Source organism: Falco cherrug, chromosome 5 (genome assembly GCF_023634085.1).
Source record: "Falco cherrug isolate bFalChe1 chromosome 5, bFalChe1.pri, whole genome shotgun sequence".
NCBI classification, from domain to species: domain Eukaryota; kingdom Metazoa; phylum Chordata; class Aves; order Falconiformes; family Falconidae; genus Falco; species Falco cherrug.
The window spans coordinates 17,063,674-17,088,530 of NC_073701.1; the positions used below are offsets into that span (position 1 = coordinate 17,063,674).

General features: G+C 40.3%; 1 protein-coding gene across 3 annotated transcripts in view; it reads left to right on the top strand.

Moving 5' to 3' along the window:
* ITPR2 (inositol 1,4,5-trisphosphate receptor type 2) overlaps nucleotides 1-24,857 on the top strand; it is a 268,243-nt gene that overhangs the window by 199,090 nt on the left and 44,296 nt on the right. For all 3 annotated transcript variants that reach the window (XM_055712925.1, XM_055712926.1, XM_055712927.1), the window contains 4 exons: nucleotides 43-138; nucleotides 1,341-1,460; nucleotides 20,044-20,151; nucleotides 22,582-22,774. In XM_055712925.1, coding sequence (XP_055568900.1) covers nucleotides 43-138; nucleotides 1,341-1,460; nucleotides 20,044-20,151; nucleotides 22,582-22,774 — 517 coding nt within the window. The remainder of the gene's footprint in view (nucleotides 1-42; nucleotides 139-1,340; nucleotides 1,461-20,043; nucleotides 20,152-22,581; nucleotides 22,775-24,857) is intronic.

The window sequence follows — 24,857 nt, forward strand, 5'->3', positions numbered from 1 at the left end:
AATAGATTTAAAATTTGCATTAACTTGGTTTTGTATCTCCAGAACAATGCCTCCAAGCTTTTGCTGGCTATTATGGAAAGTAGGCACGACAGTGAGAATGCGGAAAGAATCCTTTTCAACATGAGACCAAGGGAACTGGTGAGAAAACTTCTGAATATTCATAAATCTTTTGGCTGAAAAAAATCTGTCATTAAAACATTTTAAAAATGACCTGCGTCTAAGCTGAAAAGTGTTGGCAGCATATGGTGACACAATGTATCAGGATAGTACTAATTCACAAAAAGTACTTTAAAAGGATCAAGCATGCATGATTTCAGTCTTTACGACTTCATTATTTTTATCCGTTCCAAGCACTTTTCTGTAATTGTTTCCTAACTAAATTATCATACTCTGGTAGACTGTCTTCAAAGTACACTTTGTCAGGGGCTGGCAAATTAAGCTTGTACAGTTTGTGAAACAGTGCTAACAGAAACGTGTGTGTAGACATATAATATAGATATTTTACATATATGTATGTTTTTTATATATATGTCTCATGAACAAGAATTATAAACAGCTGTTGCTGTATTTGGAACAACCATGTTGCTTGTGTAGGTCTTCAAGAATTGTAAATAGGTTGGAAATCTGGAGAAATTACTTCAAATCCAGTTGACCATGTAACAGAAGTGACTGAAACAATGGTTTGTGGGGGATCTGTGGGCATCAGCCCTGCCCTTAGACAGAGCCCGGTGGCCTGCTGGTTTTGGGGCATGATCGCTAACGTAGCATGTCAGCAGGATGAGGCCATCCCTAAGGTGCAACTGCAGGGTCAGGCCCTGCGTGGGGAGCAGAGGATTTCCCCCACATTGGTCCTGTAGGAGACTTTTGAATATTTTGGAATTTCCCCAGCACCCTGCCCAAATCCATATCTTCCTTTCTGTTTGGTTTAGGTATTTTTTTTTCTGTTAAATTGTGTGGAGAATGCTGAGTGATGTTGCAGCCTGCTCTATCCATAGGGAGATCCTGGCTGCACTCGAAGTGCTTCATAGCACTACCTGCCATATCTGTAGATCCCCTTTTAAAAGCATTTGTGAAAATACCTGCTGACAAAGGCTGAGTCTTCCTGTTTCTTTCTCGTGGTGGCAGTTTTGATGATAAGAAAGGCAGCAGTTTGGAGCTTTGTAAATACTCCAAGCTTGTCTTGATATAGAAAGTGTTTTTCCCACTGGTCGATCTTCTTGCGGAACTGCAGGGCACCCATCCAGGCTTGAGCTGAACAAAACAGTGTGTTCAAACACAGTGTGCTTTTTCCCCAAGAATGACATGTATTTCATTTTTCCCTCGTTGGGTTTGTGTTATAGGTGGATGTGATGAAGAACGCGTATAACCAAGGCCTCGAATGTGACCATGAGGAGGAGAATGGAGATGATGGCATCTCCCCAAAAGATGTTGGCCATAATATCTACATTTTGGCACATCAGGTATGTCTCATTTGTTGTGTGACTGCTTCCAGAAAAGTGTAATGTGGTTAATCTCTACAGAAAACCTGTCTGATCAATAAGGGGAGTTTTCCCTTCTGGTGATTTCTGGGTCATGTTTGTGTACAACATGACTGTGTCTGGAAAATTGCTGAAAGCAGAACAAGTGAGCAGTCTCACTGTATGCATAGGCACTCCATGGCATTTGGTAGGCTCTACTTGTGTGAAATAATGACATAGAGCAAAACAGTTAATGTCCACTTGCCTTTGTCTTCTTTTAATGTAAACAGCTTATATCAATCAAATCTTAAATCTCATTATCATTATTGGTGTATTTTAAATAATAGCTTCAGTTATGATACCAAGTGAATTGAATTGCGGAGATTCCCATTATTTTAGATGTATTAGTTAGCCAATAAGAACAATGGGGTGTTTTTATTGTTTTCTCCTTTTGAATTATGTTGTAGTGCCCTCAAGCTTTTTCTGATCACTTTTGCTTTTTTGCTGGTAAAGGTAGAATGTACACTAAAGATTTTTATTTAATGGGATATTAATTCTTCAGAGCAGTTGATATCAAAATCAGTTTATTTTTCAATTACGTTAAGAGCATTGAAAAGATTTTGTAAACTAAAAAAATAAAGACCACATATTTCTTCAATATATCATAAATTATAGCATTTGGTATCTCATGTAAGGACCAGATTTTTAAAAAATGTTTTTACTAAGTAAGAAGAAATAAACAGATGGGGATAGGGTGTGTTCTACATTCATTATGCTCATTAAGTGTTGTTAGGAATTGAATACTCAATGGAAAAAGAAAAGAAAATGATCTATAGTTACACCAGTATTATGCAATGTTTTTTTCAAGCAAGGAATGCAAAAACAGTTACTGAGTTATGCTTGTGTGCTTGCAGCACATTTAAATAAGTAAGCCTTATTATGCTGTTGTTGTTGTGCTGGACCATGTTCTACTCTTGTGTTGTATGTAGGACTGTACATAAGATGCCCATGGAAGATGACAGAATTTTTAGAAAGCATTTGTAGCTCTTTACCTTGTACGACTATTTATATATATATATATATATGTAACCTTGTACAACTATTTTTATATATATATATATATATACTCCTTGTATGAATGCTTACAATGAAAATTTAAATGCCTGCCAAATCAAAATGTTGGTATTTTATGTTTTCTGCCTACAGTTTGTCTTAAATGACTTAACAGGACTTGCAACAGTGGAAAATAACTTTTGGGAAGTAGAATATAGACCTAAAGGTGTATATGAAGTGACTTCTGGGATCATTTTACAAAAGAGGTCACTACCAAGGGTATACTAGCTAGCTGAGGTGTAGGTTAAGCTCCATCCCTAGATAGATATTCAGGGTGCTGTGGAGGTCCACAGTGCCACTCCACAGCTATTCCAAATGCCTGCTCCATAGTCGGCATTTTGGTTGCATAAGGCTGGTGGTTATTTTTACAGCAATTTACTGAGCTCCTTCCTGTTCTGTAGAATTCAATGGCATGATTGGCTCTGTACGCTGTAAAAATATCCATCTTTTTACCAAAAAAAAGGACTGTTTTCCTTTTCTTACATTTCTGTAGCACAGTACGTGTGTGTGTTTACAATAGCTTTGCACCCATGTCAAAGCCTGTATCAAAACAAAGCAATGGAAGGGCAAGTAATTTGGGGCCTTTCTCTCTCGTCCACTAATGAAAAGCTATGATTATTGGCACAAGGCTGCTGATCTTTGACCCCAAACTCTTTCCATGTGTGCCCTTTTGCTCGCCCTGGGATGGGCAGGATATGAGCGTAGTCCCTCCTCAGTAAGACCATTGTTGCTGGGTTCCTTTGCTGGCTCCACTCTCCAAACACCCTCTTATGCTTTGCTGTGTCAAAAGTGGCTTTTTGGTGCCTGGGTCTTCCGCTTGGCTTAGCTGGCCCGATTTACATAATATTTCTTTGCTGTGCTCCTTACAGTTTCACAGTTTATCTGACTTGTTTTTTTCTACAACCAGTGTGGCTCTTCAGTCACTTTCCTGACCCTTGCTTGTGACCACTTGCTGTAGTTACAGCTCTTTGGTCCCTCTGTAATAGCAGAATCAAGACCAAGAGTTCCTCTTTTTTGCTGTTACAGCCTTCAAACACAGACAGTTTATTTTGGGGAGCTCAGACTTTCAGTTTTTGTCGTTGCACTCTTCAGGGCGATGGTGGGTTCTGCATTTTGCCACCACTACATCCTTCCTTGCCCTTCCTGTGGTTGATTTTACAAGAAGCAAAAGGCATTCTTGTAAATGTTTGACCCACAGTGCATAGAAAGTTACAAATGTGTCCCAAGCAAGGCTGAGATTTCTGTTACTAAATCTTTTACAGCCTCCCAACCCCTACCCCAAATGCATACACAGGCACACAGACAAGTGCATGTACACACTTGTACATCACACACACACACACAGAGGCACAGAGAGATCTGTGGGCACAGCAGCCTGGGACATGATGGTAAGACACTGACTGTTAAATATGCCATGTCATCACAGTTATGTCTCTTCCACTTTTTTCTCTGTCCTCTCTTTTCTTTCCTTTATTTCTTCATCTTCCTCCAGCCTGCCATGTTTCATAGCTGTGCTGCTTCCTCTGCACTGACTTCAGGCTGATTGGATGCTGCCACTCCTCACTTTTGCCATTAGACATACTGTGAGCAGAGAGGAGGAGGGAGCACCACTGAGAGAAAGCAGAACTGACTCATCTATGAGGAATTACCCTGAGCTTCACCCTCACTCTGCTGCCTGGCTTTGGGGTAGGGGGCTCTGTCCAGACGTAACTCTTCTACAGCCATTTGTGGAGGAGTGACACAAACTGGTACTTGAGGTCACATCCTGGAAAAATAAGCCTGTTATGGCTAGATAGGGAGCGTTCACAATTCTCTTTAAAATTCACGGAGGAGATTCTGTTTTCTTTGTCCTGTTCAAATGTCATGCTCAGAGCCAAGCCTTGAACTTGACATTGCTGATTTCGTAAAGTAGTCTCAGGTAAATGCCAGTAGTGTGTTATGGATAGTTCCATCAGCTCTTACACCTCTTCTTTTCAAGCTATCCTTTTAAAAGACCATGATAAAGCAGGCTACACTATATTTTGCAAAGTTAGTAAGGCTGTCTGCAAAGAGACTTCAACTTGTAGTATCTCTCTGTACAGATTACAAAAGCTTTTGACACAGTAGCAAAAAAGGTTTCATACTTACTAACTTCTGATGTGCAGAAGCATTAGTGTTGGAGAATCAAGTTTTCAAATGGTTACCCAAAAAAAAGAAATCGTAAAAGGTTGAAGAAATCCTCTGGCTTTCAGATGACAGGTTGAGCTTGCTACCTGTTAGTTACAACAAAGTATTTCAGTAGTTTGTAAACTTAAAAAAAAAAAAAGCTTGCTTTCTTGGAGTTAGTAGTATTTCTCTGAGGTTCATGACCCCTTTACATTTACCGTGGAGTGAGATAAGGCACTGGTTATAACCACAGGCTCCTGTAGTTTGCATGCATGTGTTTCTCTGTTTTTCAGCTAGATGCAAACTGTCTAAATCAGGCATGAAGCACAAGCTAATACACTGTACCTTTCAGCAGGGGCTTTATTCATGAGGCTTAGAAGAACGTGAAATAACTTTACATAGCTTCTAGTCAGCTTGCAGCACGGCAAGAATGCACTTTCATCTGCCTGTAGAGCTGTGTAGACATGTCCTTGATGTAGAAGGATGTGAGTGGGTAGGGGAGTAGGGAAGAAATTGTAATACTGTAACAAAATTTTCAGATTTTCAATGCCTTGTGACTTCTTCCATCTGGTTCCCAATGCTGTTGCAGGAGCACAGAGGTACTGACCTAGCATGTCACCCCGTTCATGATGCATGTTCTGTGCTCTCAGACTAGCAAAATGTTTACTCAACTGCTCAATTTGAAATGTATGCTTAAATGCCTTGCTAGAGGGTGAGCAGCATAGGTCTTGGAATTCCACAATACCTTTCTAACCTCCAGGTAAATAGAAGGTGGGTCGTTGTTTTTTTAATGAGGTTAAGCTAAAAACTTATTTAAATCACAACAGAGTACCAAAACTACTTATATTTATGTGATTTCCTGGTGGCACCAAGACTTGATGAAAAATTGTTTCCTCCACCCCTTAAGGTTAGCAGAAATTAATACCGCTTGATATCAGCGCAGGTATACAGCATAAACTAACACAAGCTTGAACCAGGCTATCTTCTGGTAGACTAACACAGTTGGAAGTGTTGTTCTGTTTGTAAGTTCTTAAAATAAACCGAGGGAAAAGAGGTAGGATTTGCTATGAATTGTAAGGTTTTTGCTGCAGGTACTACTAAGAATACTGTAAGAATTGGACATCGTGAGTAAGTCATACTCCTTCCTCTCTGGTGCTAATTTTAAATCAGCTGAACAAAATAAGTCATTCAGCCTTAATAGCATAATTCAAGATTCGTCAAACTTGGGAAACTTTCTTAAGCTAATGTCTTATTGCCATATTTACTTCATGCAGTGTATTGCTTATCAATGTATACACATGAAGAGTATTTGCTAACTAGGTGATTGAAGTGGTAATAATTGATGGCATGGATTAATAGTTTGGGAGTAGAGGTACACAAGGGGTACAGGCTATTTTTTAAAAGTTACTATTTTTGACATTTGAAATAGGAGTGGTTTGATAATGAGACAGATGTGATAAATTCATGAAGGAGAAATTAAAGTCAGTTTTTAAAAATCTAGCTATTCAAATATGTAAAATTCTAAGAAGCACAAAGCCTTTTGTTTTTGTGGGTTTCTGTTTAGCATGTCATTATCTTTCATCCAGTTTGAGTGCAGCAGGGGCTGGGAGCACCTTTATTTTCCACATTAATGCTATGCCTAGAACTGCATCATTCTAGGACTCGTATGCTAGAGCAGAACAAATAAATGACAATAATAATAGTGGTTTCAGACATTTTTAAGGATTAGTCTTCCTTTTTACATGATTCTGGAACAGTTAAAGGCTTTTGTAATTTTGCTTCCCCCTTGCTTAAAGCAGGTTGTATTACCTGCTGTTACAAGTAAAGACACCAAGCCAGAAGCAGGTAGAGACAGCAAGTCATTAGCTGTCATGGGAAGCAAATACAGCTTGCTTGATCCCCTGTGCTTTGCTTTAACTGCTACATTGGGTTTCCTCCCATGCTCAGTTGATCCCAGATACTTTACTAATGAGGAAAATTGGCGTTTATCGGGAAGTGCATTCGAGAAGTGCATAGTCACTGAACACATTAGTACTCTCCGAGTCTTTTAAAGAGATCATGCTAACATATATTTTTCAGATAAACTTTCCTGTGCTGCTAATACTATGAATTGTTAAGGCAAGAAGAGTTTTCATAAGATAACGGGTACAAGTGTGTGCAAGTGTGTGAGGGAGGTACTGTAAAACAAGATTTTTCTGGGTAGTTATTTTTGGTCTTGTAGCTTGGAGCAGCTGCTGACTTTACTTCACTTAGCTGTATTTTAACATTTGGACAGATGAACTTAGACCTTGGTCCTCCTTTTCCATTGTGTTTGTGTACATAAAATAAAAGAAAATAAAATACATTTATTAAAACATATACTGTAAAGCAAATGTGAATTCTTGTACCTATCCCTTTATCTTGACTTGTGTATAATTCAAGTCAGGTCAAGGGATTCCGTGGCAAGACCTTGCTTAAAATGATGGGTATCGATCTTCCATGGTTTAATGTGTGGGGAACACAGGAAGTGACACTGTGAATGTGTGCCTTCAAATGTGAGATAGGGCCACTGCATGTAACTTGTCCTTTAGTGTGAGAACCCAGAGCTTTCTGAACGGACCGGGTTGTCCCAGGCAGACAAAACAGTTTTCTGGGTGAAGTGAGTGTGACTGTGGTCAGGGGTAAATTTGGGATGAAACTTGACCATTTAAAAAACATGTTGATGAAGGCAGCAGAAATTAATTAATACTGTGCATTGACAAGCACTTTCTATAAGACACAGCAGAGAAACACCTGGAATGCTATTTGGGATACAGAACAGGTGGAACCAGTTACAACCCCCAGTTGTGTGCAGTAGGCATTAACTGGCTGAAGTGATAAGATCATGGCTATACCATGGAAACCAGATGAACAGAAGCCAAGTGGAAAAGTCTTGCAAGAACACCTTCAGCTGTGATGGTGGTGTTGCCATTACTGACCCGTAACATTTGCCTAAAAAAGATCTCCTTGTGCCTGTAGGAGCTGTGAGTTCCTGGAGCATTTTGCTCTAAAAGGTAGGCTTATCCTCATCCAGATGGGAAGCAGCCTTCAGCTCCAGCAAGGATCCTCCAGAAGAGCTGAATTCTGGGGAACACACTGGTTCAGTGAATTTGTAAGCTTGCTGACCTCTTTCTGCCCATCCTCTGCCTCAAGACGATGCTTTGCTCAAAAACAGAGATGTGGCCCGTTACTCCCATAAGTGACTCTCTTTACAAAACATTAGGTTGTGCCTGGGTTTTGCTGACAAAGAATTTGAGTTGATTCTCTTCCATGAATGAAATGGGGCTTGGTTCATTTAAAGTTTTATACGTCTCTGACTGGTATCCTCTAAAAAAGTGGTGTCTTTGATGTATGAGAACAGGATTTTGGAAAAAAGACCCAAATACAAAAAGGTCTGAGCTTGTTGGTGTAAATGTCATGTGCTGTACCAGAATCACTGGTTGTATTGAGTGAAAATATAGATCAGTCACATTTTGTGTAACAATGATCATTTTCAAATTTTGCAGCTAATGTGAGGAAGCAACAATTCACAGGTGTTATTGGAGATTGTCTTCCCAAGCATCCGATGGCAAATGAAGAAAAATGTTGTACATACATAAATAAACAGGACCACCTTTTGAGGCCAGATGATGATATTTCTATCCTTTAGGATAAACCTGTCCTTCTGGTTGAATAACTGAGTTTGTGCAACAAGGATGCTCCCTTTCTGCAGGACGGGTAGAATTTTTTGAGCTAAAGGATACTGGGTTTTGTAAGGCTTTCCTGAGGTTTGCAGGTTTGGGTGGTTGGATTTTTGGGGGTTTTTTTTGTTTGTTTCTCTCTTTTTAACAGAGAAACTCTTGCTGATAGCTGTGCCAAAACAAAGGGCTAATGGGAACCAGTCCCAGGAGCCATGACTGTCAGGGGACTTGTATCCTTGGCTGCCAGACCTGAAACAACTTCTAGAACTTTTATGCTCCACATGTTGTTTTGTAGTTATCATCACGATGAGACAGGCTATGGCATCAAAATGACACTGGCTAATTAGATGTCAGCAGAATCAGAAGCTGTTGCGAGGCTTTTACACTCAGATTGCCAAGATTGAAACAGAAGCCAATGACGCACATCACCCTCCTTGCAGCTCATTAGGATGGTATATAACTCTACATTCAGCCAGCTACAGTATAGAGAGACAGTATGGAGGCTGCCACAAGGGCTTGACACTAATGAGCACCTGAAAGATTAAACAAATGTCTGTGGCTGCTGTTAGGTCTCAGGTTAAAACCTTGGCAACTTGCGCTTCGTTGTTAGGTCTCAGGTTAAAACCTTGGCAACTTGTCCTTCAATGTTTTCTTTTTCTCCCTTTCTCCTTGGAAGCATTCACCTCAGAATCCTGTCATGACTTTGATAGGGATCTATGTGGGGACCTCAGTTTTCCCTCTGGTGTTGTGTTGACTTAGGCTGCTAAGAGCTGCTGGGACTCAGGCTACAGCTTTTTACTGTAGGCTGGCCACAAAGATTTTAGCTTATTTTCATTTTTCTGGTTCTACTTCTCTAGGGTAAGATCAAGTGTCTGTTATATATATGTGTGTGTTTTATTATATGTGATGTTAATGAGGGATATATCCTGTTTGGCTGTGGTGGCTGTGCATTTCACTAGTGCACAGGTGGCCTTAATATTTCTGCTTTGTGGGTTTCTTCTTCTATAACTTCTGTAATCCTGTGTCCTTGTGTTTTGTGGTTTACAGGATTTTTCTGTCATTGGGAAATAGGTTGTATTGGTGTCGGGGCCCAAACGTTACACCAGAAGAAATATCCTTTCTTTGTCAAATGTCTGCATTGTGAAATCTTCACATTAGTCTGTGGGTTTATTCTGAAAATTGGCTGTGGGACAATGGCATACTGTTGAAGACATTCTCTGCTCTCGGGCTCTATGTGCAGTCCTGTATTAGTAATAAACACTACCTTTTTATTGCTATCTGAAGCAACACGGGCTGGGGAGAACGACTTCAGTTCTCCTTTGGTTCTGTATCACCAGCAGGGCAGTTTTTTAGCTTCCCACTTCAAGAATGGATCTTCATTTAGCCATATCCTCAGCTGGTCTACATGGGAATGCCTCCACTGAAAGTAGGCAAGCAATACAGATTTATACGAGTAGAGAACTTGACCTGTCACCCTCAAACCGTACTCTTGCCCTGGAGCTCCCCGCTTGCATTTGGCACTCACAGTCTTCAGTAAGAGTGATGATACATGGGCAAAAAAGAGGATGGCTTGACTGGAAGTTTTTAGATGGAAATTGCATGGAGGAGTGTTAAGTAGAATCAAAAGTCATTTTACTTGTAAACCGAGCAAACTCAACGCAGAAGCCATTGAGGGACAGTAAATGTGGAACCACACAGTGCTGTCTTCAGAGAGTCACTCTTCAAAGCAGAATGCACTTTCAGTTGCCCTCAACTGCCGTGCATACACATTGTCTGCTCAGAAATGCATGTAATGTACTGCTTCCTTCATTCAGATTGCAGCAAACTCGCCTTACTAAGGAAGCTGGGTTACACAAAGTGTTGGGTTGTAGTAGTCCAGTGTAGGTGAAGGCTTGCTCTGGAGGCAGAGCTGGGGCTTTTCCATTAGAGGTGACCTTCAAATGAACCAAAGTGCTCTTTTCCTATATCTGAAGCACAACTCAAACATTTTACTCTAAGCTAGGAGGAACTTTGATTGTTTGTTTGTTTGTTTGTTTGTTTGTTTGTTTGTTTGTTTGTTTGTTTTAAGGGGAAGTGATGGTAACCTTGGAAATATTACGAAAGTGAAGTCTGGTCCTACTTAATATTATCAGAGCAGTTCTAATAGGCCTCAGATACCTGCACTGTGAAATCCTACACCTTAATTAAAATCAGGGGGGACATCTTCTCTAACAAAGACATACCTTTTTATCTCTCTCAATTGTTCAGTAGTCATTGAAGTAATTACAGGTTAACAAAAATGAAGAGCATTAAACAGAATGTCAAAATATGTCTGTTCCTCACAGTTGCTCAGTTTTAACTCTCATCTCTTCTGATGTCATAATTTAATTAGGTATCTCAGTCATCATATTGTTTTCCAGAGTAGACATGATCTGAATTTGTAATCTACACATAGAGAGAGCTACCTCAGTTGCCGTGCTCTTTATTTCACGTATTTAAACACAGCGCAGATAACTGAAAATGAAGTCCATCTTGCACTTTTTCTGAGGCAACTTTAAGAGTTACTGATCGGGAGTGTCCAGCTGTGAAATTTAGTTTTAACAGCTGATTATGCTTTTCTACTCCAAAAGTAAGGTGATCAGTTACTTATGACCACCAGTAGTTTTACGGGAGTAAAACACCTTCATACCTGCACATGAATAAGCATCTAATCGACCTGGGGTTAAAGAAATGGTTTCTCTGCCATTATGTATGGGCAAGAATTTTCAGGATTTGTTTTATGAATGATGATCTGTGGTAGTCTTAAATGAACTTGGTCTTTCCAGTCTTGTCTTTCTGCAGTGTGTCTGCGGAGCACCATTTAGCTGCTAGCTGGTTAGGTAAAACAGCATTATTTGTGAATGTCTGATGAGGAGAGAGATGAAATTTTTATCCTTTTGCTCTCCCACTGGGAGCTGTTACTTCACAGGTGCCAGGTGAAAGTGCTCTTCTGACAATAGTAGCGATAACAGAGTTGGAAAGAGCAAGTCACCATTTTACTTTCTCTTTTCTCTGTTTTTATGTCCCTAAATTATTTTGTTTAAAAGATACTTTGCTCTGCTAATTGGAGGGTGAGGCAGAATTCAACAGCATGATTGAAAAAGCTGGAAAATCTCACTTCTGTAATTATCTGAAGGGGGACATCTCTCAGTTCCTGTCCATCTCCACACTTGATAACTGCCCTGTTTTGTATGCTGCAAAGTACATACATCAGATACCTGCAGAGATTAGGAAATGCATGCCTTTTGTGAATCTGACAGATTGCAGCTTCACCTGTTTACTTGCTACTTTGATCTCATGGTTTTGACCCTGAATGACCAAGTTATGGTTTTCTGTGTGTTGTTGAAATATTTGTTGAAGAGGTGGGATGCCATACACATATGCCAACACATATGATTGGCTATGAACAGACTTTTTGCTTTGCTATTGTTGTAACAGCTGAGAAGGCCATATAATGGCCGTACTCGAGGGCTTGAAACATGGAGGCTGAGCCATGATACGCAGTTGCAACTGAGAACTTAAGCCTCTTCAATGTGCTTCACTGAAGATTGGTAGGTGGCTTATCCCAACCTCTACAAGCGCAGTGTATGTACAGTGGCCATGTTCCAATCCATACCTGCGTAGCAGAGCTGGTGGTTATATCATAGATTCGGTTGGTGAACTGCAACCAGCTTAAGGGGTCACAGTGTGCAAAAGGCACCATGGCCACTATAGTGCAAATGTATGAGACGAGACTTAAGGGGAGGAAAACATGAGGAGGGAGTAGCAATGGAAGTCTCACATTTCAGGTCAAAGACTGAACTGGTTTTCATGTAGTTTGGGTAAACCCTGGAGAAAAGGATGAGCCCATTCTGGAAGTATCAACCCATGAGTTACTTTCTGCTTTACTCTTGGTACCAGAAAAAGGGAGGCTGACTGTGAGTCGTCTTCTAGTCTTATAGCTTACAGGAGGAAATGCGCCCATACTTAAAACTGTGGTTCCCCACGCCATATTGCCCCTAAAATAAGATCCATAAGCAGTTCCTTCTTTTGTTTGTGCTAGCCTTCCTTTTCTTTCATAGCCACTTATTAGACAGCAGTACACAGCTGTTTTGCAGAGAATCACTGTTCTGAATAAGAAGAGAAACCTAGAAGGTAAAATGCTTGATAGCAAAAGGATTTTAAGAGTTCCTGAGAAGGATATGCCATTCACAGCTCTCTTATCTCAGGGCCATGTATGTGTTTTGTATGTATATAAAGCATTGGTGGCTTTTAAAGGTGAACAGTTCTCTTGCTGTGTGGATTTGAGATCCCTATGCTTGCTGCCCTGGTGCTGATTTCAGTCTTTCTCAGACTGGGTGTGTACGGTGTTGGTGAGCATGCCAGTAAGGTCTTATTTTGGGCACAGTGTTTTGTCTGCCTTGTGTAGAAGTTGCGTGTGGCTGGGATCTTCTTCCTTGTTATGCTCTGAAGACTTGTTGCAGTAACTCTGCTCTCTTTTTCTTCCTTTTCCATTGAACTTCCTTGTTATCTTCCCATAATCATGTCTGACATTTCTATCATCTCCTTTTTTCCTTTCATCCTGTACTCTCCAGAGTTTTGCTTACAGTAATCATAGGAGGCAGTCTACAAGTGCAGTTATGTTATCCTGTTGGAACACTCCGAGTTGCACACTGCTGTCTACGTCCTATCTTTAGTATGGTCAGCGTACACAGAAAAAAGCCATGACCAATGTATGCATTGAGCTGGTTTGGCTTTTGTAGGCACAGCTTTCTATGACAGTTTACACATAGCCTGCAGAGATGTTTCACACATACATGCACCCCTCAAATTAATTCTGTTTTGTTGCAAAACATTTTATCTGACCGGAACTTTCCCCACACATACTTTATTTTTCTGCAAGCAAGCTTTGCCTGTGAAAGAAATTACAAAGACAACAAATGGAAGTAAAGCTCATTGAAATATTAGCAAGTCATTTTGTCTTCTGCTGGCTTTCATCAAGGATGAAAGAACAGCAAAACCACAGCAAAAATAGCAATAAAATTACTATGGGGGCTGCAAACATAATAGTGATAGAGATCACTTAACTGCAGTGGTTTCTCTTACGTGATAACGTCGTGGTATTTTATTTGTCCCTTCCCTGTGAGGTACATAGATGACTATTATGCACAACTTGTAGCGCATACCGTATGGAGGCTGGGTAGGAGAGGTGCTATCTCAGAGGTTACACAAGGCCATGGAGGACCCAGCAACAGAATCCAAAGCGTCTGGACCACCCAGGGCCCTGCTCATGTACCACAAGCCATCAGGGGAAGATTAACTCTAAACCCTTTTGGTTGCTCTGTACAGTATAATCATCTAAATGAAATCAACGAATACTTGATTTGAGAGTCTCCCATTGCTCCATCCCTGCTGTTCCTAATGTTTGTTAACAGATTGCTTTGTGGTAGAGTGCAAAGGTGCCGCTCTATAAAACTGTAATGACTTCTGGAAAGGAAGTTGCCCTGTGTATTGCAGAAAGCACCGTTCAGTTTTGATTGGAACATGGGGAGTTGAGAAGTTGTTATTACTGCAAGTACAGCCAGTTGGAATAAAAATGTCTGCTGTTACAGTTTTGCTTTCTCTCTCTCCTTGTTTACCGATGGAATAGGAGCGTTCTCATTTGCCCTGGGTAGGGAGCTGGCATGTGGTAAAGTCCTGGCATACCGAGGAAGAGGGTCTCATTTTCTGTCTCTGGTCCTCTTCTGTCTGTCACCCATCCTGTTTGCTGCTCCCTTGACTTTCTCTTTGTTTCTCGGCCCTTGGGTTTTTTTCTTGTCAGTCCCCAGGCAGCTTTTTTATCCTTTCTTGCTCTCTAAGCAGAAAATGAAGCGTTTGGTGAGATGTCTGGGGTTTCCCCTTGTGAGGGGGCTTTGGTGGTGCCAGATCTCACACTGCCTGGCTCCAGGAGCCAAGGGACTGAAGGGGAAAAACGAGGAAGAGATTGTAGCTGTAAATGAGCCCCAGCTGCACAGGTCTGTTTGCACAGCAAGGTGAAACTAATCTGAACAGAAGCAATTATTCTGCTGTTGCTGCAAGTTTGATTTTGTCTTGTTTCTCCCTGGTGAAAGACCACCAGCCTTTAGGCTGGCAACCCACACTGCAGTACCACAGGTTACTGACAGGGTAGAGATGAAGATAATTTACAGCAGCTCAATCGGATGCCATGCACTGGGCATCAGCTCTGTACAAACAGCTCTTGCCTCGCTTCCCCCAAGGTCTTTAGTTCATCACCTTCCAGGGCTGCGTAGTGGCCTCCCTCTGCCCTGACACACTGGAGGGGGCTGGCTGGCACACCAGAGGGTTGGCTAACCCAGTGTCCTTCCCCTACCAGGTGTGCATCTCCCCCATCAGGTAACAGCCTTACTGCTGCCTTACAACTGTGAGAAAAAAACTCAAGAGAATTGGTGACAGCGATAGTAATTTTTTAACTGATTTTGTTTCTGGTTTTTTACATGTTTGTAATACTTCTTTATAGTATAATGCTGTAAATATAAAGTGTTGCAAGGCACAGAAGCTATTTGTGTCTTTATTTGTGCTTCTCAGCCAGTTATCCAAAGCTTATAGCTTACAGCTTACAGCATCAGCCTTTTCTAGAAAATCAGTTTAACACGTTTGACATTTTGCCAGTGAACCGACTCTTCTGTGAAAAACCTAGTTGCTTACAGGACACTAAGCCTCACCCATTTAGATCCCTTTATACCATCCCAGTCATAAAAAGTCACCTTTACCTCCCAGGTTTGGCAGTCTGAAAATGCTAGAGAGCGAAATAGATCTCACAGAATTTGGGGGTCTTCTGCCTGCTGTTTCTAGCTAATATTTCTTGGACTCCTGTCCTTTTTTGATCCTGGTGAAATCAGGAGTTTTGACAACCATCTCAGCTGTGTACTGGGTTAGTCCTCATAACTCTGATGAGAACTTGAGTAACAGAGGAGACGCCTTTTACAAGTTGCAGTGAGGGAATGACACATTCTTGTAAAAATACGGAAGGGGTCTGTGTTTCACAGAGATAATGAGAAGTGGAGAATTACTTTCTCTTTTCCCATTAATTTTTCCACAGGCACACACATATGTACATAAGTATTTTGGCAAACCAATCTAGTATCCCAAGTCAGTGAGCTGATGACATGAACATTCACAGCTTTAAATCACCTTTTGTTTGAAAACATTTACAGAACTGCATTTTTGTTCAAGGAAATCTTGGGTTTAAAACAAAAAGCCTGCAGGAAAGCAATATATTGTTAATTGCAAAAGATGGATCTGCTCTGGTTTTTCACACTGCGGATCATTTATGGCATCCCAGATGACTAGCAGATCTGATTTTACAATCATGTTGTGTGAGGAGTTTAGACTGAGTATTACTTGTAATTCTGTCATTTATCTCTACTCTTTCTTTATTAATGTTTTCAGCGTTCTTGGTCTGTCCTCAATCTTTCACATTTTGTACTGATGCTTTATTACAGTGTTTTCCAAATTTTTAAAGTTAAAATCTTTCAAGATGAACAGCAGTCCTTCCTCAGGAACTAACTGAAAGCCAAATGATCTTTATTCATATAGCTTTTGCCTTACACATCCCCTTTTTGGAAATCACTGTTCCATTGTATGCTATTGCTTCCTCATCCCTATATACCTTGATGAACAGTAAAATACAGTGTTGGTATTTTAAATATTTCACTGGCATGGTTGATGGGTAAGTGAATGAATGACTGAGAGTTTTCTCCTCAGAGGTGATTTTTGGCAGGGGCTCTTTGCAAATTCAGGCTCTAGTGATGGTTATTTTTTGTATCAATTACACTTGCTATGTATTTTTGAGCTTTACTTTGCAAATATAAATGGGGTTGTTCTTTTCATTACAGTTGCTATTGTCCATGCCCAGCCAGTGTCTGGCCCTCCAGCTCCCCCAAAAGATTTGTGCAGGACTTCAGAAACACACTTAACTACATCACTGGAGTTAAATATGAAAGTGTCATTCAGAGCTTGCACGGCCTTTACATGCCAGGCACAGACTGTCACCTAGGCTGTATTATAAGCTCGGATAAGCTTTCCATATTTTAGGTTCACAGTTTGTCACTGCATTGTTATTTTCATTGCTGTGTCTTTGATCTCACAAAAAGCTCTGTGCTGGTCAAGGAGTCTGTTGACACAGTCCCCTTTGCCCATGTGGGCCTTTGTGCTCATTACAGAACGAGGGAAGGATCATGAAAGCAGAGCTTCAGAAAACATCGCAGTTGCCAAATAACATAGCATTTGTAAAGCTTTTCTGTGTCTTACTGTGGGCCTCTGCTTCAGATGTGAGCTTTCACAGATTGCTGTCCGCACCGCTCTTTCATCGATGTAGCTGTGACAATACAGAAATATTAGCAGTACTTATTATTGTGTCATTGTAGAGGAATCTATCCCACATAGAAACTGCAATACAAGCAGAAAATAGATAGACCTTTTGCCCCGAGGTTACTGTCTGAAGGTCTTGACTACAGAAGGTAAGTGGGTATAGAGAGATGGGGGAGCAGGAAGAGATGAAGTTGTGAGCACTTATTGCCTGGCACTATTGCTGGTACCTGTAGGTAGGTTTCCCTTCTGAAATCTGCCATAGTTCCTCCAGCTTGCTCAGCAATCCCTGGTCATTTCTGATGTGTTTTTGCTGGCAGCTGAAGTGCTAGCACAGGAGATCCTGGCCTGTTCTTCAGATCATTTTCTCTAGTGTGGTGTCAGGAAGCCCCAGCTGTGTGTTGCTGGGCTGTGTGCACACACCAGCACAAGACAGTGATGGCCTGAAAGGACAGTGTAATAAAATATAATGAAGATCACTGAATGCACGCTGGTTTTAAAAGCACATTGCTGCTGTTCACGTGAAACCTGATAGTGAAATATGCACTGCATCAGTGCTGTCTCAAATCACCAGTCCGTTAACACACTGCGCTAGTCAGTCCCATTGCAACACAAGAGGGCTGAGATGGTTTTGCCTTCTAGTCCATGTGGTAAGGGAACTTCTGTTACTGAAATTTACCAAGAGATACTATTACAGTAAAAGTTATGAACAGTTAAAAGCATATCAGGAAGCAATCAATACCTTGAGATTTTTTATGGTTTACAAATGGCATTTCCAATTCTGTATACAAATTCAAGTATGTTTACAGAAAGTTTTTTGTGGTACTAAAGGAAATTTCTGAATCTATACATGTCTGTTTCCCCAGACTGGCGTAATTTTAATATGAGAAGAACTATCCATCCATACATCCTTGACTTGTCATTTATTAGAAAACTCAAAATCTTAATGCTTGACATTGGAGAATAAAGGGTCAAGATACAGGCAAAGTTCTTCTGTATTACAGAAGATAAAAAAGGGGAATATATTTGCTTCTGGTTATGCTAATTAATCACTCCAAGCAGGGTGTGATTGTGTTCTGTCTAGTCAGTTCTTTTCTTCATATCTTAAAGAAGAGATATAGCCAAAGTAAAGGGCATTTGGAGATAGACAAGGAAAATAATTGAGTCACAGAGAGTCTTCTGTTTGAGGAGGAATGGGAAAGATAGGGATTGTTTTAATTTAAAGAAGAGACAAATAAGAGAGGACGTGACAGTAGCGTACAGAATGATGAATGATATAGTGGAGGTGAATTGGGTGTTCTTGCTTGCCCTTTCAGGAGTATAGAAGCAGAGGGACATTCAATACAGCTGAAAGGCAAAAATAGTAACACTGTTTAAAGGGAATTTTTAAACAGTGACTACCTTGTTTCCACAAGCTTGTTTCTCTGTGACGCTAGAGCATTTATTGAGGGGGATGCAAAAGACCTCTAGAAAATGAATTCAAGTTGTCCTGCTAGGCAGATGTTGTCGGCCTACTGCAGAGACTACTGACTGGATCAGGTTATATGGCTTGTGTGAAGGAGAACTAGGCAGATGGTCTTAAAGAACCTTTTTATTCTGGAAAATAAGTGGAAGTTGCATAAGATATTAATACATGTAATGAGACTATCCGTAAATTTGCTTGACAGAGTAAAAAAGTAACTATTCAAGGCAGAAATCTATTATTGATGGAAAGAATATTGCTCTGCAGTTGACCCCCATGTGATTTTTTCCATGTCTCCCTGATTACCTACTCATGAACCTTTCATAAAAGGCTGATGTTCTGCCACATAGACTCAGAGCTCTACTGTCACAGCCAAGCAGACTTCTGTCCATGAGGAAGTTGTAGGAAGCACATTTATTCTTCCTGAATGTTCCTTTCTGGTACTCTCTTGCTTTTTGGACATTCCATTCATCATTCATCTTTAATTATTTAAGTTTCTATCAAGATCCAGAAAAAATGTAATTTGATCAATTGTGATCAATAAATAAAAAAATAAATAAAAAATAAAAAATGAATGTCAATAAATAAACTCTGTATTCCCCCCCCCCCCCCTTCTTCAATACAAAGGGGATGGTGAGACATGTAAATAGCTTATAAACAAGTGAGATCACTTTCTGGTTAGATTATTACAATGTCCGTTTAGATCCATTATTACTTTTAGACTTGATCCCTGACACTTTCTTTGTAGATTTGTGATTATTTTATAATTCCTCACCATACTATACTATTTTGTGTAGTACAATCCTAATCCACCTGTGGTGATCATCACTTCAGAGCCTAATTCTTGTGGCTGTTTTGCGTGCTGTGCCTTCCTCATTTCTAATGTCTGTGTCTAGTCCATTGTGGTAGTGTTGTGTAGTGATTAAGACCTGGATCACATCTGCAAGATAGCCTTGCCTTTCCTGTCTCAGTTTCCCCCACCTTAAAAGAGGGAAACACCTCAGAGTTTCTGGGTTAAAACCACTCACTATGATATAGGGAAAATTTCATTTTTACCAATGTTTCCTCATGCCTTGTAATTAGGTCTTTGTTTCCCACTGACCTAAGGGACCTAAATCATGAATGCATTTGCTGACATTCTCAGTATTAAACTTTGTGCAGCTATGGAGCACTTAAAATACTTGCTGTTCCACAAAACCAGATGTATTTTATGAATCATGTATATAATTTGTAAAAGTTTGTGGGAGATACATATCTCTGTGTGTGTGTGTGTATACATATGTGCCATGTATATAAACTGTACAGTTAGGAATGTGTTTGCCCACCATTGCAGTCCACCTGCCTCTGAAATAGTTATGGATGTTATCTTGGCAGCCCTGAAATACCAACCTACAACATGGTGAAGAACAGTTTAGCCATTCAAAATCACAGAAAAAATTCAATTGTAAATGTAATTACATAGTTAGAGGTATGCAAATTTTATGTCTAAACTTAAGTGAAAATAAGCATTCAGTCTAATTTTCTGGCATTTGTCAAAAGCCCTCCAAAACCCGTCCAGGCTGCAGGCTAAGCTGCCTTTCATAAATCTCAGCCAAAGACTTGCTGCTGACTTTTTAAGACTAAAATATTTCTGTTGTTCTCAAGTAATTACATTTTTGTTGTTATCTGTGGAAAGAGCCCCACTGGGTTGAGCATGTAAGTATATGGGGATGGGGGGAAGAGGATTTTTGTTAGTTAAGTGGAGATGATAAAGCTGAAAACACAGCAGCAGGACATAAATCAGATTTTTTTTTTCTTTTTCTAGTTGGCTCGTCACAATAAAACATTGCAACAGATGCTGAAGCCAGGGTCAGATCCAGATGAAGGAGATGAAGCCTTGAGGTATTATGCCAATCATACGGCACAGATAGAGGTAAAGAATTGCTCACTAAAAGATTGAATATGAGACAAGTTTGCATCTTTTGCATGGTATATCACCTCTTTTTAAGCTTCTGAACAGCAAAGCTTATTCAAATAGTGTAGATTATTTATGAGAATGAGAAGGTTGAATAATATGCTTTTGGCTATGGGAGAAAAAGAAATGCACCTATATTAAAAGTGGCTCCAAGTAATCATTTTACAGTAGCTTTCCTGTGTGTTACCGAACAAGTTTTGTTAGGAAAATAATGACTGTGGGTAGTAGCTGTGTCATGAAGTCAAGAATAATCTTGTATGGTACATCACTCAAATAAATAATCATGAGTTTCAAAGCCAGTGATGCTAACTGATCGAATTAAAAGTCTGGCTGGAGTACAAAGAGGTTTTGAAGTGGTGTAGACATTCAGTATGGCTTTTGTTTAAAAGACCAAGGCCTGGCCTGGTTCATCAGTTCTGTTCTCTATTTTAAACTTTACCCCTGCCATGGGTTGGATTTAGACCAGGATCTACAGAGATGTTTAGGTTCTTAACTCGTACATCAGTTCCTGTGCTCTTATAGATTTCATGCTATTATAGGCATCAAGATAGGAGTTAGGGACTGTAGTATCCAGAGTGGTTAATGACTTTGTAAGGAGGAGAAATTGTGTGGTGTGAAGGCAGCTGCTGCAAGAGGCTGCAGGAAAAAGAGGCATCTGGGTCTCTCTTGGAAATGCTCTATCAGGTCCAAAATTGGATGAGTATGAAAACTGCATGGTATGGCTGTACACAGGCCCAGCCTGAATCTGAGCCAATAATTTTATCTTCAGTGGGCTCCCCAGCTCCATCAACATTGGACCTCGTTGCACATCAGCATTTCATTTGTAGGGAGCAGGCTTGACGCATGCACCTCAGGTCTGTATTGTCCTGGCTGCCATCAAGACAGGCCATGGCTGGGCCCTTCTAGGTTTCCCACCATCCTTTTTGCTTGATAGTGGTCACGTTATTCCACCACAGGGTAGATGAAAGCTCCATGGTTGTAGTTTTGAGTTTACTACATGTATTTAGTAAAGAGGAGCTCAGTGCTCCACTTTAACATATTTTAATACTTTGGGTGCTTCCGAGGTATTGCTTAGCAATTATCAGCCAAATTATCTGGGTAGGTTGTAAATTTAGGCATTAAACAAGCACCGTGGTCTGATTTTATGTTCCTTGAGCAGATATGGAGGCCTCTGTTCTCAGGGAGGCTTTTTAATGCCATTCTGCAGAGCAGCACATGCAGCTTACCTCTTCGATTAAGTCCCTGACAGAATTGAAGATGCGCTGTCAGCCAACTTCACTCACCCTACCAGGTTGGCTGCAGTCACAGAGTCCTGTTGCGCAGCTGCTGGCCTGAGACACAACTATTTACTTAGGACACTTCAAAATTGCCGGTTCACATTTCACATAATGCACATGTCCATGGGCAGACATGAGCATAATTATCCTTCATCTCCATTGCCAACGTGCTTGACCATGTTACTTTTCAAAATTACTTAAGATAGGTGGTTTTTCAGTATGTTCACCTAATAAATGTGAATTAAGAGAGAGAAGGGAGAGTTCTTTAATACGGGACTATGACTGGAAAAGTGAAACACAACCCAGCATTGCTGCTGTATCAAATGGGTGTTTGCTGGTCTTTCTCTGAAAGCAGACCTAGACCTGTTTGGCTTTTCAGATATAGCTCCTTTATATCAGGTTATCTCATTTGTTTGATTTGAAAGTCAAATAGTGGGGATTTTCTCACCAGTGGCTGTACAGAGACATGGATCTAGGAGTCAAGATGAGTTTTCTATCCATTTCTGTGTTTTTAGTAATGTGTACAGTACATGATCAGAATGGAGAAGCAATTTTGATGACAGTGTGGTGAGATGGAATAAAATCTAGCTCACTTACCGATAACTTGATAGGCCCTGAAATACAAACAATGCAAAACCTTGTAAGAAGATAAAGACTGGCAAGATATAGGTGTTGACTGAGTAACAAGGTGTTATTTTTGCATGTTCACCTTCACAACTTACCTCATCATAGTAACAGACTCAAGGTGAGAAAAGAATTTCATAATTTGAGCAGAAAGCCCCAGAACTTCTGCACTGTTGACTGTGAGAGACTCATTTCAATTTATTGCAGAATTGAACCATTCTGAATTAGAACATTTTTTATATTTGTGAGAGGTCCGGATCTAGGTTTTGCTTGAGACATACATTTGTGACCATATTTTCAGGCAAGCTTTTGAAGATAGAAAAGCAGTTTTACTTTGGTTTACCACTGATAGGTTCAGCTGCATTGTAATGTTCAAATAATTTACACATTAATTTATAAATAAAAGAGGATCTACGAACAAGAAAAGATATGACAAAACGGTTGGAGAGTCACTGATTCTGAAAAAAAATATGCATTTTATTTATAGATTGTTCGCCATGATAGAACAATGGAACAGATCGTCTTCCCTGTCCCCAATATTTGTGAATTCCTCACTCGGGAATCCAAAAGTCGGGTATTCAATACAACAGAGAGAGATGAGCAAGGGAGCAAAGTCAATGACTTTTTCCAGCAGACAGATGATCTGTACAACGAGATGAAATGGCAAAAGAAAATTAGGAGTAAGTATTGCAATTTCAAAAAATAGCTTAATTATGCTAAAACCCTGCTTTTAAGCCTTCAAATACTTTCGTTTTAATCATTCACTTTTCTCTGTTCACTTCGATATTGCAACAGGCAAAACTGTTCAGGGGTTGAGTACAGGTCAGCAGAGTATAGGTCAGCTGAGACACTTGCACGCCACCATGGAAGAGGTATAATGTGGAGCAGTCAGTAATAGAAGTAATGTGTTCAAGATGATGTTTTGGACTCCAAAAGTTAAATTGAGGGATGGATGAACTGGGTGTTGTTCTACTAAACTCTATTGAGTTGCACCTAATTAAGCCAAAGCCCCTAATATTTAACAAAAACATGTGTAGCTGCATATTTGAGGTTTGGAGATTCCTAAAAGACCATTAAGAAACTTGTAAATGTCAGTCACTTAAAAACATCTCTCACCAGAACCTCAGCTGCTTTAAATCTGCCTGACTCCCATGGAGTCAGTTCCCCTCTGCCAGTTCGCATCAGTCTTGCTTGACTAGGCTGCAGTGCGTCCCAGTCTGTTAGCCCATACTGGTGTATGTCCCGTGGTAGTGGGAGAGGCACATGCCCCACCTTAAGCTGCTTGCAGATCTGACAGGCACAGTCAAGATCATGGGGGAGAGATCAAAGCAGGGACCCGAAGAGGAGGTGCAGTGAAGTCAAGCCAGGTACCCTGAGTTTCTTGTTTGGTTCACTGGTGAGCATTATAGCTGCTGGCCCTTGCCAGAAATGGGGTTGCTGCCGATGTCCCGGGGGTGGGAAGCTCCTGCCAGCTCAGCCACTGTCAGCTCTGCCCTTTGCTTTTGGAGCAGAGAATCAAGGCTGCAAACTAATTAAGCATCTACAGTATCCCTGCGGGATAGGGAAGGAAGTTACATTTTATATATGTATCTAGATAAAAATACACGAGAGTGATCACTTCATTCACTGCTAAAACACAGATGCCATTGGGGTGGCACACATCAGCTGCTCACAGCAACATGATGCAATTGATTAGGAAGGATGGGCAGAGTAGGATCTATGGTCAGAGCAGCAGGGAGTTCAGATAGTCAAAGCAGTATGGTTTAATGTAGCATCCTTAACATGGTGGAAGCATGAATGTTGGCTGCAGTTTTTATAAATGTCAATTCCCAGGCTATAATTTTCCGAGGCAGTAGTCTTCAGTGTGAACCCTATAGGCCCAGGTCCACTTCCCTTGGTGGCACTGTAGGAACTTGTCTGTACTTACAAACTGACCACAATAGAAGTTGAAAAATAAATGATTCCAGAATAATTCCCTATGTGCACAGTCTGTTTGGGAATAAAAGTCATTGTATTGTAGAAAAATTACTGCAGTAACAAAATTATATCTGTGGGTTTTGCTTAAGAAACACAAATAAAAGAGCCCAACCTTACACTTACATAGACCAGACCTGCCTAATGCTATAAGCAAAGAAAATTGGTTTATTTTTATTCAGAACAGAAATTCCTCAGTACCTTTCATCAGTGGAATGGCTCACAAGTCTCCATGTGTTTTGTTTTTTTTTTATTTGAAAAGATAATACAGGTTGAGGCTCAGTTCATTCTTTAGCCAGGTGTCTGTTAGCGTGCAGTCTGTTGCTTAAATTGACAGATGCCATTTGCAGTGGCTCCAAATGCTTCAATCTCAGCAGTCAACAGCATAAGGTTATCACAGTAAAATCTGAATGTTTACCTAATCCCAATTAAAGTCTATTTAGACTAAAGCCTGAGACAGTCATATGCAGTTGAAGGAGTCTGCTCCTTGTAAAGAGTTATCTGGGTGCAGGCAAGTCAGGAATATGCTCTGCATACTTGCAGAAGGTTCTCAGTACTTAAAAAGCTAATTAATAGGAATATATCATGTTTGAATAGATAAACCTCTCTGGCTAGAGATTTTTTTCACACTATTGCACATAGAATCTCGTTTAAAATGTTCATTTAAACATGTTGTATTGCAGTCATATATATGAAGTGCTTCCCTGGGTCTTAGTACCCTCTGATCTTGTTTGTAGCTTTTGCTGAATCGTTTATGTGACACTGGACACAAAATCTTAACCCTGTTTT